A 16938-nucleotide genomic window follows, 5' to 3' on the forward strand; every position below is an offset into this window, starting at 1 on the left:
TGAACTGAACTTTTTTTAAGTAAAACAAATTCTGACACCAGTGATATTGTTGGCTTTTCCCCACATCCTTTTTCATTATGAAAATATGCCTCATTCAAGACATTTTTTTAAATCAGAAATTTGGAATAACTGTTCAAAACCTTGAGTTTGTAGTTAAAATGATTATCTTCATATAGTATGTCAAGAAAAAGATGTCATAAACATTAAATAAATGTAATTTTGAACAGAAACATCATACAAGTATCAAACCCTTTGACTACCATTGGGAAATAGTTTATCTTATACGTAGACTATTGGGATAATTTTTTAGCCATTTTTGGACAAATGGTGAAACTTTCATCAGGGGCAACATACCTATTTCAGAGCTAATTTAAGGCAACCAATATCACTTGGTATACATGTAGTTGGAAAAAAGCTTTTCAACATAATTTAACAAGATTTAAAAAAGTAATGCACATAGCAATTTACAGCCCCCAGCAGGTGTAAAAAGAAAATGACAATGGACTAAAACTGTAACCAACAATGACTTATTCAACAATTTACATGAAGTAAAAAGTGGATCACATAATTTTCCCCCCTAATTGTTCCCTCCCTAAATTTTGAAAAATCCATTTTTCTTCTGTCAGGTTTATTTTATACTGGAAGTATACACAATCACAGTCACCTTTTCTCTTATGATAAATATCATGAAAGGAAAAAAATAGATAGTGTCACACCCCATATAAAAATAAACTGACATGTGTAGCGAGGGTAATCAAGGGTAGATAACCATGATAACCTACCTTTGAACTGTCCAATGTACCAGGAATTATTTTGATCATTTCCAGTGGCTTCATTTGACATTTCATCCCTTGACCAATCACCAGAGGCCTCTTCCAGCTCTAAATCACTCTCTTCCTCTTGATCCCGCTCTCTTTGATGATCTCCCATTGCCCCCTCAACTGGGACATCAACATACATGTCTAACCCAGGATCGGAGGCAGGTTCAATTTTGACCAGACTTAAGTCTGGTGCCATGTCAGTACTGTTAGTTGCTAAGCCATCATCTAGTTTACTTTTACCCCTGAAACAGAAAATTGTCATAATTACCCCTTATTGTTACAGCTTTATATTATTCAATCTTGGGTAGTCAGAAGTGAGAAATAGGATCACTCTTAGTGAAACTAGAACAGAATCAGAAAAATGTCGGGAAGAAAGCCAATTTTACAATTTTTTCTTGTACGAACAGTAAAAATATCAGAGCAAACTTGCTTATTGCTTATAGTCATGTACGTGTATCATATGCCACAATCTTTCTACATGTATTTTTACCATGACTAGGTGGTGACATTTTATGGTTTTCTAGGATTATTTTACACAGTCAGCAAAGAAAGCAGAAATTGGCAAAATTGGAAATAAATAAACAGTAAAAAAAAAGAATGGTAACTGTAAAATTCAGATTTGAAATAGCAGAATTCTCCTAAAAAGTAGGGAAAAAAATCATCCGTACATTTTAAGCTTTAAGTAAAAAATTTAAACACCGATATATAAATATAAGTTGTCAGGATTAACTCCTTGAGGCTAGTAGCCACCTGGGCTACTAAATTATAAAATCAATTAGCCCAAAAAAAAAGTTGGTAGCCCAGACTTTTTTAGACAAAATTTTGTTATGTAAAAATTCTACATTTTACAAAATACCAAAAGCGGAAATTAATAAGCAATTCTAAATAAGAAACTGACATAGGCTATGAAGGATTATTAGATATTACCGATAAAATTTAACTAGGGACGCTACTTTTCCAATCAAATGGTAACCAGTTAAAACTCTGACCGCAACTTTTGTTTACAATAATTTTTTTTGGCAATTTGCCAGCTGAGCTACTAAAATAGAAAAAATGGTCACCCAGGCACATTTCTGGTCGCCATTGGCGAGTGGGCGACCATTAATCTTTTCCCCTGTATATATATATATATATATGAATCTTAATACTGAGAGGTGCTTAACAGAAATGTCTGAAACAGAAAAGTGTTAGATTTCAAGCTCATTCAACATGGCTTTGCTACATGTATATGTATGTAAGTGGAAGAACATTGCATTCTCACAAGAGGGTGTCTGAAATATCCTTAAGTTGCACTTCCCTGTCAAGTTTGATATTATTTCTAACTACATGTTCATGTAAAATGCTACATGTGTACATAACTGCTTATGACTTAATTTAAATAAGTTTTAAAAGCACTCGACAATTAAGTTGTGGACTGTTTTCACAACATATGAATAACTAGATCATGTACATAATCCTTAAGCTTCAAAATTAAATTTTAATTTAATCCAATTGAATTGTGTCGATTTAAAAAAAAATCAGGATATTAACAGCTACTAGAATCATTTCTAAATCCTTCATACAAAAATATGTTTAATGTTATGATTTTAAATGGCTATAACAATAGAATTTAACAAACCCAGTATCTTTGCCTGAATCTGTGGAAGGTGGTCTATCAATTTCACTTCCTGTAGAGGATGATGGTCTATTGGCTGATGCATCCTGGGACATATTGGCAACTTGGGATGCACTTCCTGCTGCAAAAGACTTTTTGTTCTGATTTTGCTGATTGATAGGAGACAAATTGGCTGTTGACATACTAACAGGGAACAAGCCTCTTTGATCAGGGGGAAGTGGTGACTTTTTGGCAGATTTTTCAACAGAATCTCTATGACCTTCAAACATTGGTTTGTGGTTTGAAGGAGTTGAAGTAGACCCTGGTAGTACTGAAAGTGGACTGACTGTAATGGATGTGTCTCGTCCTGTGATTGGGACATCATTAGCTATGGTTGGATGAGATGATGAATCGGTGACATTGACTACATGTACATCGGTGGATGGGTTGACTTGACTAGATACCGATATGGCTAAACTTTTCTGTACAATGGGCTGTGCCGACTTGTTATTGTCCTTGTCTGATGGTTGTGTTTGTAGGATTTCTAATCCATCCTCCACAATTTCTATGACCCCTGATCTCGGTGGAGGACGATGACCTGCTCCCATTCTTGGCACCCTTTCCCAAGGATCACTTGCTGCTTGATGACCCATATAGCTGTGAGCCATACTTAGAGTGTCGTCTGCTTTCTGACCAAACATAGCAAGGTCAATATTCGGACTAAGAGGTCTTTGTTGTTGTTGCTGTTGTTGTTGTTGCATTCGTTGACGTTTTCCACCAGGACTGACTGGTCTCATTGAATCAGCTGCTGCACGCTTCATCATTCTCTCTTGAACAGTTTTTTGAAGGTCTGTTGTTCTTACATGACGGAATTCTAATAGATCAGCTGATGAATACTTATACTGTGTGTTTACATATGCATGTACACCTGTTTTTTTCTGTAAACAATTGTAGAAGTCTATACAACACTTTGTAACATTATCAACTTGTAAAAGCCTTGCAACTTTCTCAATGTCCTTTACATTTTCTTCTGTTAACATCATAAAGCCTTCGTACAAGTACTGTAAGAATGAATTGACTGCTTCCTGCTTTATGTCAGCTGCCAACCTGACTTCCAGATGTGATCCTACAGCAGCATTATCCATAGACTGTAGCATGGGACAAGCTGCAACCAACACCACTCTATGGGCCTGAAAATAAAGGAAGAAAATGGCTTGATTAAACATGTCAAATGCTTTAAACACCACCAATTACTGTTGTTGCACCAGCCATCAAAATCAGCTTTGTTGTAAAATTCTTCTATGATCCATTTATTATATGTAATACTGTCTCAACTCAGTTTTTGAAGATAACCTACATGTAGTGTCTACAGACACTGCCACCTATGACATCAGTGCTACATGTGTACTATAAAACAAAATATTTTTAACCATTTCCGAAAGAAGAGAAGAATGTGCAATTTAGTACAAGATTCAGATATGAAAAATTTTTGACATTTATTTAATGATCTTGAGTCTATGCTTTAATTTTCAGCAGGTGTGTGCCAAAGGCATTTTAAACTACTAGTTCCCATGAACATTTTTACCTTAGTAGTTACATTTCCAGTCTTAATTAAGGCATCACATAACATCTGAGATCTCCACATCTGAGCTAACTGTCCAAGTAAGGAACTCGAGTGGATCTGGTTCATATAAACTTTTTGATACTGATTCATTGTTGCTCTGAAAAAAAAAAATCAAAAGATTGGTGGAATGTTGTTAAAGTGTAATCACACAGTGTGCAGTCTTCACAATAAATCAGTCATTCTCCTTTGAAAAGTGGAGTATAAATAGGGTAGTACTAGAGTGGCATTCTTTCCTACATGTATCTTACTCTCAAGATCACCTGTCGCCCATGTTTATTGGCCTAGCAGATTGCTGCCTTGAATTCATATTTTATCCCTTAAAATGGATGTACAGTCAAACCTCGGTAGCTCTAACTCCAAGGGACCATTGAAAAGTGTTTGAGTTATCAGGAGTTCGAGAAATTAAAGTTCGAATATTTCCAGATATTTTGGCTGCCAGTCCAAGTTGACTGTCGTTAGAAATTGCTTACTTCCTTTAAAGTTCAGTTAGTTCAAGTATCTTTTTTATTCGCTTTCAGAAGATTATGTTGACTTGTTGACATTAAAAATGCTGTGTTTAGCTTTAAAGATGTACGAGTTCCTTGGTCAATAATTTGTTTTCATCTGATCAGAGTTAGAAATAGTAGCCTGCCTGAGTCTGGCTACTTTTTGACAGGGCTGGCAAATATTTAGGAAGGCGATTTTCGGCCATCTATATCGATATGAAAAACAGGAGCGGATTTATGTAATTCATGTTGGGTGCTTAATACATGTGTAATTAAAAGGTCGAGCGAAAAATCTATATAGCCATACAGTAAATATATTGAAAAATTGTATTCAGGACTGGCTAGAACTTGAGTGAGTTTCCTACCCTGATCTGATTTACTTTCTCGAACTTCAATCAGTATTATGTTAAGATCAAAATAAGTGATGACATATATTACCTGCAATTAACCAAAATGACATTGATTAATGATAGGGTTTCAGTTTTTCTCACCTTTTATTACCCAGGCTGACAAAATGGCTGACAACTTCTTGTTAGCGAGGGTTATTCTGTAAGATTTATTGCTGAAAGGACCAACTATACTCGGCGTCACATAAATAACATACTGTTAAAATTTGAATAAAAATATTTTCTACGACTTAACTGACACCTACCAACGTGTAAATTGTCTTAAATGACTTGCTCATTCATTAAGCCAAACAGCTTCTCCCTAAACAAGTCGCTTATTAGCTTAAATCATGCATAACAAATCCTTACGGGCAAATCCCATACTAATATCCGCCATGTTGGTTTCTATGGGACGATTTGTTTACAAACAAAGTTCATAAGTTCCCATCAAACTCCGGTGACAATCGTCTGCTTGATCAACTTCTCAGTATTGTACGTTGTTCGCGTAAAATAAATCTGAGATATCCGAAATAATGCCGAAATGCATTCTGGGTTCTTCGGTTTTTGGACAAACCATTTAAATGTAAACAACATCTCCTAGCGATCCGATCACTGTAAACATGGCCGACTTTTTACAATGTAAATATTGGCACCGAGAATTAAAATCTGACCGGAATTTAACGATTCAATGTTTAGGGAGAAGCAGTTTGGCTAAACGAATGAGCAAGTCAATTAAGACAATTTAAAAGACGGTAGGTGTCAATAAAGTCGCAGAAAATATTTTTATTCAAATTTTAACAGTATGTCATTTATGTGACGCCGAGTATAGTCAGTTGGTTTAATCCTGATTTGCCCACATTTAATTATACCAATTACCAAATAGTTAAAAAAACAAAAAAGACAAAGGGTTTACTGACCATAAAATTTTATAGTCTGTTCGAGTGTTCAAGAAATCAAAGATTATTTATATTGATTATATAGGAGAAAAATTTGGTACTTTGAATTGTGTTTGAGAAATCCTGTGTGTTCGAGCCATCTGAGTTCCAGTGAGTGAACTTCAACTGTACATGTATGTACATTTGTATATATGCATGTACATGTAGTTGTGCATAAAGGTAACATGCAAAAAATTTTTCATGAAGTCACTGCTGTATGAACTGAACATGCACACAAGACTCATTAAATTGACTTCCTAAAATATTAATTACATGTATGTATGGGTACATGTAAGAAATATGTGTATTTACATCAAGTTCTTCCTTGTACATGTACGTGTACAAATAAACATGTATGCAAAAGACCATAAAAAAATGTTTCTACACCTGAAGTTACACTATAGAATGATGTTACGGTTGGTTGGTCAGCTGTTTACACATTTGTTGTTAAACTGAAATTGAAAACTTAAATACAATTCATATATTGTATATACATGTTTTTAATTTGTTTTCACATAGCGATCTTTAAGTCTTGATTTGATTGATGAATTAAGGTTTCAAGTAGTGGTACACCAATCATCCGGAACATCGAGTTTGGGTCGATAGGGAAGCTTCAATTCAACGATCGATTTCAAGAAATCAAGATTGATTTTTTTGTGTCTTAAAGTTAAAAATATGAAGATTTTGTCTTTATCCTTCTTTTTGAAGTCATCTTTTCTCTTGTCTGACCAGACTATTTATCTTCTTTTTGACAGACAATTTGTTCTATTCTTAACTGTAACATTTGACGATTCTATTTGTTGTCTGTCGGGCGCTGTTAGACAGGACACAAGTCAACATGTGGCTTTATTGATGATGATTTAGCACTTTTACATAAAATATAATAAAATCCACACTAGGTAATTTGAATCCTCGAGTAGTCTGTTTAAACAAGTATTACTCCTACCATGTATTAGGAGCGTGTCTATGTAAAAGACAGCAGGGTGGGAGAAAGGTGATAGGGTGGCCTGCCCTTCTAAAATGTTCTGAGGGAAATCTTAACTACGTGACTGAACACCTGAACAACAGACACTATGAAAATAGACACATTTGAAGCTTGAAACCCTGTCCCACTGACAGAAATAGACAAAAAGTCTGTTAGTCAGAAAAAAATTAAGGTCAAATTGGGGCTTTTGTCAGACAAGTTGGAAATATATAAGGTTTCAATGCCCCTTTTTCGAATTCAGCATAAAAGGATTTCCAGCCGGGAATGCATGGTCTCAACTGTATCTAGACTCTTGTTCTATTGTTCAATCATTATTTTCCCTTAAACCCTGGTACTTTTTTTATATTACTAAAATACTGAATTTTAGTGGGTACCACTATCATTTTCAAAATCATAAAGGAGACAATCAAAGGCAGGCAAGCAGGCCAGCAGCCTCGACGTAGCTACATGAACTATCCCCCCTTTTATTCTGAAAATTTAAACATTCACGATATACATATTGTCATGGACAATAAGCATTTACTATTGTGAAATACGTGTGGACACAAAAGGAACAAGCTTGAATATTCTTCGTGCACATGCACTGGACAGCGCAAACAAAGGAAGTGCCCGGATAGTTGGCTGCACATGTAAACACATCGGGTCAACTTCGGTAATTTTAGCCCATGCTATAACAATTCACATGCCATGGATGACTACTTACGATTTATTCTACAGTATGAGATAGTTTATAAACTTAATGATGAAGATGATAATTCGGCAACGCAGATTTAATGAGTTGTGGCCATTTTCCCCTCTTAGTAGAACTGTTCGCACTGACTCGCAATCGATTGGTCCAAGGTCTCCTTTGTCGGCGGGCACCTGCGCAGGGCTCATGCGCATCAAGGGATTATGTTAATTTTGGGCTTTGATTGGGGCAAAACAATCCTTATTTCACACTTTATCCAGTATTATAAGTACTTAAAGGAGTTCTATCACTTTTATTCTAATATATTATTATGGAAAATGAACTTTGACCCCAACTTAGTTTCAATTTGAAATTGAAAATACACAAATCGATTAATGAACCCCGACATCAGAAGTTACTGATGTCATTTGTGATGTCCATGTTTGGGTTCCACCTACCACGTGATATCCAACTATCCACTTCGGTCCAATATATTGTGAGGTCTCATATGGGGAATTCTTCATTGAATGAATCCTGCACATGAAAAACGGCTTTACATTAAACTAATAATGTAAGCTGTAATCTACATGGGATTATCATAGCACAGAACTGTCATTATGGAATTCATAAATTTAAACTTAGGAAGTGGAATATATTGGGAGGGAGGCGATTTTCGACCATCTATATCGATATTACTCATAATAAAAAGCATGAAAAACAGGTGCGGATTTATATAATTTATGTTGGGTGCTTAATACATGTGTAATTAAAAGGTCGAGCGAAAGGAGTCGAGACAAATTTTTGGAATAGAATTTGAGGAAAATCACAATTTCATGCAAAAAAAATCCCCAACTTAAGGCGGGGTATGATCGGCTCCAAGTATGGTGTATCCATCTGCACCATGAAAACTGATTTATTCAACGGGTCATAGTTTTCCTTTTCTCATTTGTCTACCCCGGACTTGACTTTTTATGAGCAACTCGGCGGGTGTTTCTAGAAAAGCAGAGGACGCTTACCCTACCGGTGCATCTGGTACATGCTCCCAGTTTTTAGTGGAGTCCGAGTTGCTCATTTACTTTTGTTACTTTGAATGTATGATTTTAGTTACTTTATGTTCTTTGTTGTCTGTTTTCCATGTCTGGTCTTTATCCCTAGATTACATTCTTTTGTTTACCGCTATAACTTTGGTTCCCTTGATTTCTCTTTCACGCCTACAGAAATTTAATCAGGAAGAAATCTGCCAGAATGTTCATAGGATACAAGGAAAACTAAAACACGAAAATTTTAATTTGGCTTTTCAGTTTTAAACAGAAGTGGACCTTTTTTAAATATCAGGATCTGCCACTGGTTATATTTGTAAGGTTTCAAGTTGAAATACTTTGAAAAAAAAGTAGAATGACAATAGATAGATTATGTACTTTAATTTATATCAACATGAACAAAGAATAGATACGTACTGCAAAGATTTTGCTTGCTCAATGCACATACCATTTTCTTCTCGGAAGGGTGTGGTTGCTGAGGATATTTGTTCAGTGATATTTATTTTTATGCAAGCGCGAAACTAATTATTGTTTTGTTTTGTTTTTATTTTGTTTTGGTTTTTTTTTGTTTTTTTTGTTTTTTGTTTTTTTTTTGTTTTTTGTTTTTTTCAAAAGATGGAGATTTGTTTCTTATTTGAAAATTTACATTGATACGTAACGGGGGAAATAATTAATCTTCATTCTTTTTTTCTGTCTACACTTCTTAGTGGGTTTAATTTCATTTAAAACAAATTATCTTCAAACTAGAATGCATCATGAAAGTCAATATTCAGAAGTGCTTAAAAGGCAATTAGTATAAATAATTAATAAACAGCAAATTGAATTATACTAAAAGCTGCAGACTTATGAAAAATGGATAGTACAACACACAGTGGAGGATCCAGAAATTTTGAAAAGGAGGTTCCAGTTGGGTTCTAGAGAGCGGTCCAGGCAATTGAGGATCCAGTGAATTTGAGAATTAAGGGTAAAAAATATTGAAAAGTGGGGTTCCAGAAAGGGATCCAGGCTATTATTTGCTCATCTTTTCCAAAAAGTTTACACGAAATTAACAAAAGCTTCCAACAAAATGGGAGGAGGGACCCTCTGAATCACCTAGATTCACCAGTGACAAATTGCAAATATATGCAGTGAAACCACTGAAAAGCCTTCATTTTGGTTATAAAAATGCTCTTATTTTCTCCTATCTTGAATGCTTAAGCGGTTATTTTCAAATACTACAGTTAACCAGGCTAGCTGTTCCCATCACTGATAGAACTATAACAAAAATTATTTCTGAGATGATCATTATAATAATATTATTAATAATGCAAAATTCTCTTTGCTCACCATTAAAAAAAATATGGGAAAATCAATGTTATCGGGCCATTTTCAGTGGTGGATCCCCGGAACCTCAACCCCTTGTCGGAAAAAATGTTACTTTCGTGGAAAAATTCGGCAAAAATGATGAATATCATAGCCTAGGACCCACTTGTCTATATGACAAACTATAAGATACACGCGATGAGTTTTCATTCCGTATTGTCAATTTCTCAATCATTCTTGGCAATATCCCTTCAGCACCTGCGTATGGTGTTTTCATATCACAATTCATACGTTATATCAAGGCTTGTCGTAACTACGCAGACTTTTTTTTATCGCGCTAGACTTCTTACAATTAGGCTTCTGGAACAGGGTTAAGTTTGCTACAAGACTGAAGTCACCACTACAGAAGTTTTATGGTCGTCATCATGAACTCGTGGATCGTTAAGGTGTATACATCTGCACCATGAAAACTGATTTGTCCAACATCTCATAGTTTTCCTTTCTTCTTTCGTTTTGACTTTTTATGAACAACTCGGCGAGTGTTTCTAGAAAAGCACCTGATCCATGTACCCAGTTTTTAGTGGGGTCCGAGTTGCTCAACTTTTGTTACTTTGCATGTATTATTTTGGTTATTTTTATGTGTTTGTCTGGTTTTTGTCCCTGGATTACATTCTTTGATTTTCGCTAGAATCTTCGATCCCTTGATTACTCTCTAGAACCCATTTGCCTTTCGATAAAACTGATGATTATATTTGACGCTACTTAAAAGTATGAAATTGCTTCGAAGCAGAACAGAATGGTTCAGTTAAAATTCGACTGTATAATGGTTCAGTAGTTACAAATGTATAAGGCTTACATCTATTTTTTTTCATACCCGCGCTACACGAAGTGATACCCTCCGTAAAGTTGCTTGTCCGTCCATCTGTCCTTCCCCCGACGGATTCCAGATGATAGCCACGTACGCGTGTCATGCAAGTGGTTACGTGCGGAGTTCCGTGACGGATTCAGGGGAATTCCTTGGTTTTGAATCCCTTTTTGTTTGAACTTTTTTTTTATTTTGCAAATGTGTTTAAAAATTGCCAAATGGTAGTTTGGAACCCCATATTTTTAACTTCCTTATGCTCATCTTAATTTTTTATCGACAGTTTCGTCGGAAATGCAAATTATAGGTGAATTAATTGTAGAAGACTATTGCAAGAAAAGTACAGGTCTTGAGGGAAAATATGGAAATAATGATAATTGAGTCCTTTTATTTTTTACAGCATGTACATGGCTGTGTATCGCCACCCCGTGGGCATTTTCTGGAATCTAGCATATTGAATAAAATTATTCAACCGATGTTCCAAGAGCTTATTGGACTACATATGGGAACAAACTATGCGCCACTCCCGGCATAAAAAAAGATAAGCGATTATCACGGTCCTTCACTTTCAGTTTCCGTTATTGATGATGTAGAGTTATTATCTCTGAATCATCCGTAAACATTCGATGCACAGAAATTAATAAACTGATACGCCTTTGTCTACTTCATACTAACATGTATATAGACTTGAACCACAATATTCATAACCACAAAACTTCATTACAAACGTGATGGTTATGACTTTCAAATTTTAAATCTCCCCTTTTTGGTAACAGCATGTCCATATCTCCACCTTATGTAGTATAATTTACGACGTTTGTCCATATATGTAAGTTTGTTATTTGTGCATGCATTGACTTACTTAGTAGAGCGAGGATATTGTCAAACAAAACTTCTAAGACAGGAGTACTTGTTAATTGCTATCATTACTATATAAGTTTTGTCGTGCATTGCATTTTGAATGACCAATATACATTTTATTTTTATCTTGGCACAGATCGATGAGACAAGATATCTTCAGGAAGATTCCACGTTTTATACAGGACTGACAACCCAATGACGCCTATTTTTCTGCAATGGGATGGGTGCCGCTGGTAGAGCCAGACATGTTTTTATTCTTCCGGATGTCACTTCCGTTTTTTTTTATGATAGCTCATGTTACAGTGCAGGTGCTTTATTTTTTGTGTATTGTCTTGTTTTGTTCTTATCTTCATTGTAATGTGTTATTGCATATTTTCTGTTGTCTACATCAGGGGCGGACACTCTGAAAAGGAGGGGTGCTAGCTGGGGTTGCTCAGAAAAGGGGGTGCTAGGACATTATTTGCCATTTTTTTTGTCGATTTTACACATGAAAATGACAAGTTTCCCAAAAGAACAAAGGAAGAGTGATAACCCCAGGCACCCTCCCCCCCCCCTGGATCGTGTATGGAGATCGTTCTTGTACACTGTTTTACGTTCCGGTCGAATGTCTTTTCATAGTCCTTTTAATTGATGCTACTGAATTTCTGTCGATATTTTGTCTTTTTGCGAATGATCTTCAATTTGACAGACTTGCATGTTCCATTGTGTTCGAATTGTACATGGAAGAGCCAGTTTTGTTGAAAGTATCACAAAAACATGATGTGTTGTTGAACGGTTTAAAATTAATTCACTGGCTAAAAAAGTTCACGATCCGCAGCATCCTCCGTCACGATCACTCAGTACCTCGATCAGTTCGCGCGATCATTTTTCTCTCTCAACAACACTTCCTGCAGCAGAGAAAAAGCATTTATCACTGAGGGCGCGTGGGATTTGATGTTGGATAAGGATTTTTTCGTGCACGTGTAAATTTTTATTTATATTTCAGCGGCAACTGAAATCAATATCAGCATTGATAAGAATGGGGGAAATTACAGACTTATTTTCAATGTAGAAACAAATAATTATTTCCAAAATTTTGAACATTTGCTTTTTTCGAAAAGATCTCACCCCAAACCCATCCCACCCCCTCAGCTTGTAAAATGGTCGGTTCCTTATTGTTAACATTCAACACTTTCGGGAATAATCTACTTCAAAACTCCGATCACAAAGTATCACAGGTAAGGGGACAGTAACGAGAGAATATATATACAAACTCTCAGGATCTGACAGTGACGACTCTATTCCCTACACTGCTCCATCGGATCAAATTGATACAGGGAAGATATGTAAACGTATAGAAAGGTCCTAAAATATCCAATATATGTTAGAACTGTCAAATTTGCGATGCAAATTTTTGGTCGTTCCCTCCGCGGGACTCGAACTTGGTCAAGTATCCCGTAGGCTGGGCTCCGCCACCAACACCAGTTGGTTCTACTAACCAACTAACATCGACCGTGAGAGGCCTGTACTGGTATTCAAGGTCGTTAAAAAGCACCAATCATCATCTTGGATAGCAAAGAAACAAAATTTAATGTTATTTATATGTATTAGTATAGTGTGTCATTATAACAGAAAATAACACCACGATAACTCAAATCAGCAAAAAAAAAAATTAAAAATCAGATTTAAAAATAAAGGGAGGGCCGAGAAACTCGGTCCTGTCCCCAAGTACTTATATATGCACGGTTTCGTGAACAACAAAGTGCGCTATGAGAAGTGTCATAGGAAAATTGCATGAAATATAGACAAATAAGAATGGTATACTGAACTATTTAGTGATAGAGGAATATTCAGAATGGCAATTAACTCATGGTGTAGACACTGAAACTTGCGTTAAGTTGAACATTTCGATAATGGAAAGACGAACTTTGGCCTATTAAGGACTGGCTCTCTACATTTTGTCTACAGGACAGGTAGATATTCCAGGCTGTCAATTCCAGTGACGAAAGGCTATGTTTATTAAGTTACAATGGATAAATCGAATCAAAGAAAAAAGAAAAAAAAACCACACACATTTCTTATGAAATATCCTCTGGATAGTGACTTTCGTTATGACTTCATTGCATATAAGAAATTATAACAGACATAAACATACATGTCTCTGGCATTAATGATATGTTTTAGGCATATGATAAATTGTATAGAAAGCCAGACTGTAAGCTGCTATATAAATTCTAAAATTGCAACAACAACAACAAAAAAATTCATTTTTTTTTTGTTTCATGCAGGTATTCAATAGTTCATTTTAAATATTACCAGATTTTATGCAGATTTTATATTCGTTGAAAATTGTTTCACATTGATATTTAATGACTTGAATTTTTTATTGGAATTGTCAGATTTAAACAAAAATGATTAAGTACTTAGTTTTACCATATCATGTATAATTACTATTATTACATCCTAGGTTATATATTCTATCGTAATTTTGGATCCTTCTTTTCACAATCTACCTACCTACCTGTCCTCTTCACGCCTATCGGAGCATAAGGTCAACACAAGGTCAACACAAGGTATTGCCAAGTTCGTCTCTTTGCCTTTTGTCTTTGCCTCGCTCCATGTCATCTGCAGTTCCTTGAGTTTGTGTTCTACCGTCTTTCGCCAAGTTGTTTTAGGTTGTCCTCTTGTTCTGTTGCCCTGTGGTGTCCATTGCAATGCTGTTTTGGTAATATTCGAGCTTTCCGTTCAGAAAACATATCCCAGCCATCGGAAGCGCCTTTGTTTGATTTGTTGCATTATACAGGTGGACTCTATTGCTATTTGATATTTTATTGGGCCTAGATTTTCTGCAGATCCGCGTCGGAGGCAGCTGTGATGAAAAATAGACAGTGATGAAAAATAGACAATGCTTTTCATGCCTGCACTGTAACTCTCCAACATTCCATACCTTATAGTAAAACAACTTTCACGTTGCTATTGAAGTTTTGTTTTAGTTTTTCTGCTGCACTGTTTAAATCCCCAGATGTTTTAAAGCATGTGAAATGCTGTTCTAGCTTTTAATGTCTATCTTTGTGGAGTCTTCGGTGCCTATGACAGTTCCTAAGTAAACAAATTTTTTGACGTGTAGGATATCCTTTAAATCTACATCGTAATATGTATTTCTAGATCACTTTGAATTTGGGTTTCTTCTGTCTTCTTTGTGTTGAGTCGGGGTACAAACTTGAAAATGTATGAGTCTGCTAGTGTTCTCTTGCATATGATCATCTGCAAAAATCAAGATCATCTAAAAGTGAAAACATGGGCCATGTTATTCCTCTTTCCTAATCACTTGTGGTCTTTCTCAGAACCCAGTCTATAGCAATCAGAAATAAGATAAGCGAGATGATACAACCTTGTCTTACTCCAAATTGTACTGCAAACCAATCTGTCTCTTTCTTGATCTTGCAGTAGGACATATCACTCAAACTGCGTGTAAAAGCACTTAATGAGGATCACTATCTTGGCTAGCACTCCGTAGGATCTCGCAGTTTACCACAATGTGGGTCTCTATGGATACTGTCAAAAGCCTTTTTGAAGACGGTGAAATTGACATGAAGTGGTGTTTTCACCTTTTCCGGAAGCTTTACTAAAAGTCCTTTTTGCTCAGTTTTTGGAATAGTATTTTCCTCCCAGATGGTATTTAAGAGATTGTACATTGCCTCTGTTGATGTTGTGGAGTCTGCTTTTAATAGTTTATTTTGAATTCCATCAATGCATGCCTGCAGTTTTTCTAGTCTTCATTGATTTTATGGCTATAGTTATCTCTTCCTTAGGTGGTGGATCACTGTATATTTTATTCAGATTTTACATTCGTAGAAAATTGTGTTATATGGATATTGACTAAATAATGGTCACCCTTAGGACCTAAGTTATATTCTTTCGTAATTAAGGATAAAATATTAAGTAGCTGTCTATGTAAGAATCATGCAAAATCTGAAAAATGTGATACACCCCAAAAAAGGCTACATATTTTTATTTTTTTATTAAGTTGTTTTATGAGTCTATATTATGAAATGTGTAATTATTCATTCAAATCTACCTGATCTTAAGAGATAATCAACATTAAAAATCCAATAGATTCTATTGTATTTGAGTGTCATTTACAGAATTATCTCCCTTAATTTTAAATTCTATAGTGTATTCTATACAATTTTTATCTCCTATGAGCACGGGTTATACGAAAAACCAAATGTTAATTCCTGTTTACTGAAGCATTTTAAACAAAATATCAAAAATAAAAATATGTAGGCTTTCCAACCATGTATCACATTTTGCATGATTCTTAGCTGGAATGCTACTTAAAAATTAAAAATTTCATCTTTCTTTTCACAAGCAAAGAACTAAATATCTGTTTAATCAAACGTATATATTAACCTCTTTATCTTTTTCTCCGTATTGTTTCTGCAGCTGTTCCTTTAATCTTGGTGATTTGGTCTTCACAATTTGGTCTTTCCTTTTACAATAATTTATACAGATCTTAAATTCGTAGAAATCTGTTTTTCACTGATATTTATATTTTGACTAAATAATTTTTAGGACCTTAGTTATATTCTTTCGTAATTTGGGATAAGGTACCGGTCTATGATTAATTTTCACTGGCAAAGAATTAAATATCTGTTTTACCAAATTGACTTATATTTTTTTCAGGTATCTCCTAAATCAAATTATATATAATGGCTGGATATTGATCGTTTTATTTCATTTGTATACTCTTTGTTTATGGGCACCATCCGTTTGCGCTAATCCTATTCTTAGAGACGTATTAATTGCGCCATCAATTGCAATTTCATATATATTATTTGTGCGGATATTTACCGATCAAATGCACAAAGAAGAAGGTTCAGTAAGGACTCCAATTGGGCATTCTTGAAAATTGGATTAAAGTTTATTTGTACGTAGTAGTAGTAGTAAAACGGAAAACGGTCGCAAACACTTGATATAAGATGCTTTGTCGAGATTTATTACGTTATTCCAGAAATAACAGTATGCATTTATGTAACCTTTACAAAAACCTTTAACATTTTCAGGTGGTTTTTTTTTGTGTGGAATGGAAGTGGCCACACATCTGTTGACTCGAGATCTTTTACGCGAGTTATAACTGACAATTATACACAAAATATATAACGCACGAGAGTCAACACGCATGTGGCCATCATTTGAAGCTGGCCACTTTTGCATTGTCTGGTAGTCGCATAGTGCATGGAACCATACGTCTTCTACTTGGCCTGGTGGTACAAGAAAACGTGCTGATGCTCGTCGTACATGTTGATGGAGAGTCGGGTTGTTCTTGTAGTGCTCTGTCAGGCCAAGAGTCTGTAACTTTTCTCATATATGTTGACAGAAGTGGAATAGACAGCC

General features: G+C 35.3%; 1 protein-coding gene across 13 annotated transcripts in view; it reads right to left on the reverse strand.

Moving 5' to 3' along the window:
- Window positions 1-7694, reverse strand: part of LOC148610407 (uncharacterized) — a 58567-nt gene extending 50873 nt beyond the window's left edge. For all 13 annotated transcript variants that reach the window (XM_088543049.1, XM_088543047.1, XM_088543046.1 and 10 more), the window contains exons 1-4: window positions 7534-7694; window positions 4001-4136; window positions 2440-3605; window positions 783-1063 (exon numbers count right to left, since the gene is read on the reverse strand). In XM_088543049.1, the coding sequence (XP_088399175.1) occupies window positions 783-1063; window positions 2440-3605; window positions 4001-4129 (1576 nt within the window). In that variant the 5' untranslated portion in view covers window positions 4130-4136; window positions 7534-7694. The remainder of the gene's footprint in view (window positions 1-782; window positions 1064-2439; window positions 3606-4000; window positions 4137-7533) is intronic.
- Between the last annotated feature and the right edge of the window lie 9244 nt (window positions 7695-16938).

The sequence above is a fragment of the Perna viridis genome, chromosome 8, assembly GCF_037379345.1.
Source record: "Perna viridis isolate PV_CMFRI_1.1 ecotype Kerala chromosome 8, ASM3737934v1, whole genome shotgun sequence".
NCBI lineage: Eukaryota > Metazoa > Mollusca > Bivalvia > Mytilida > Mytilidae > Perna > Perna viridis.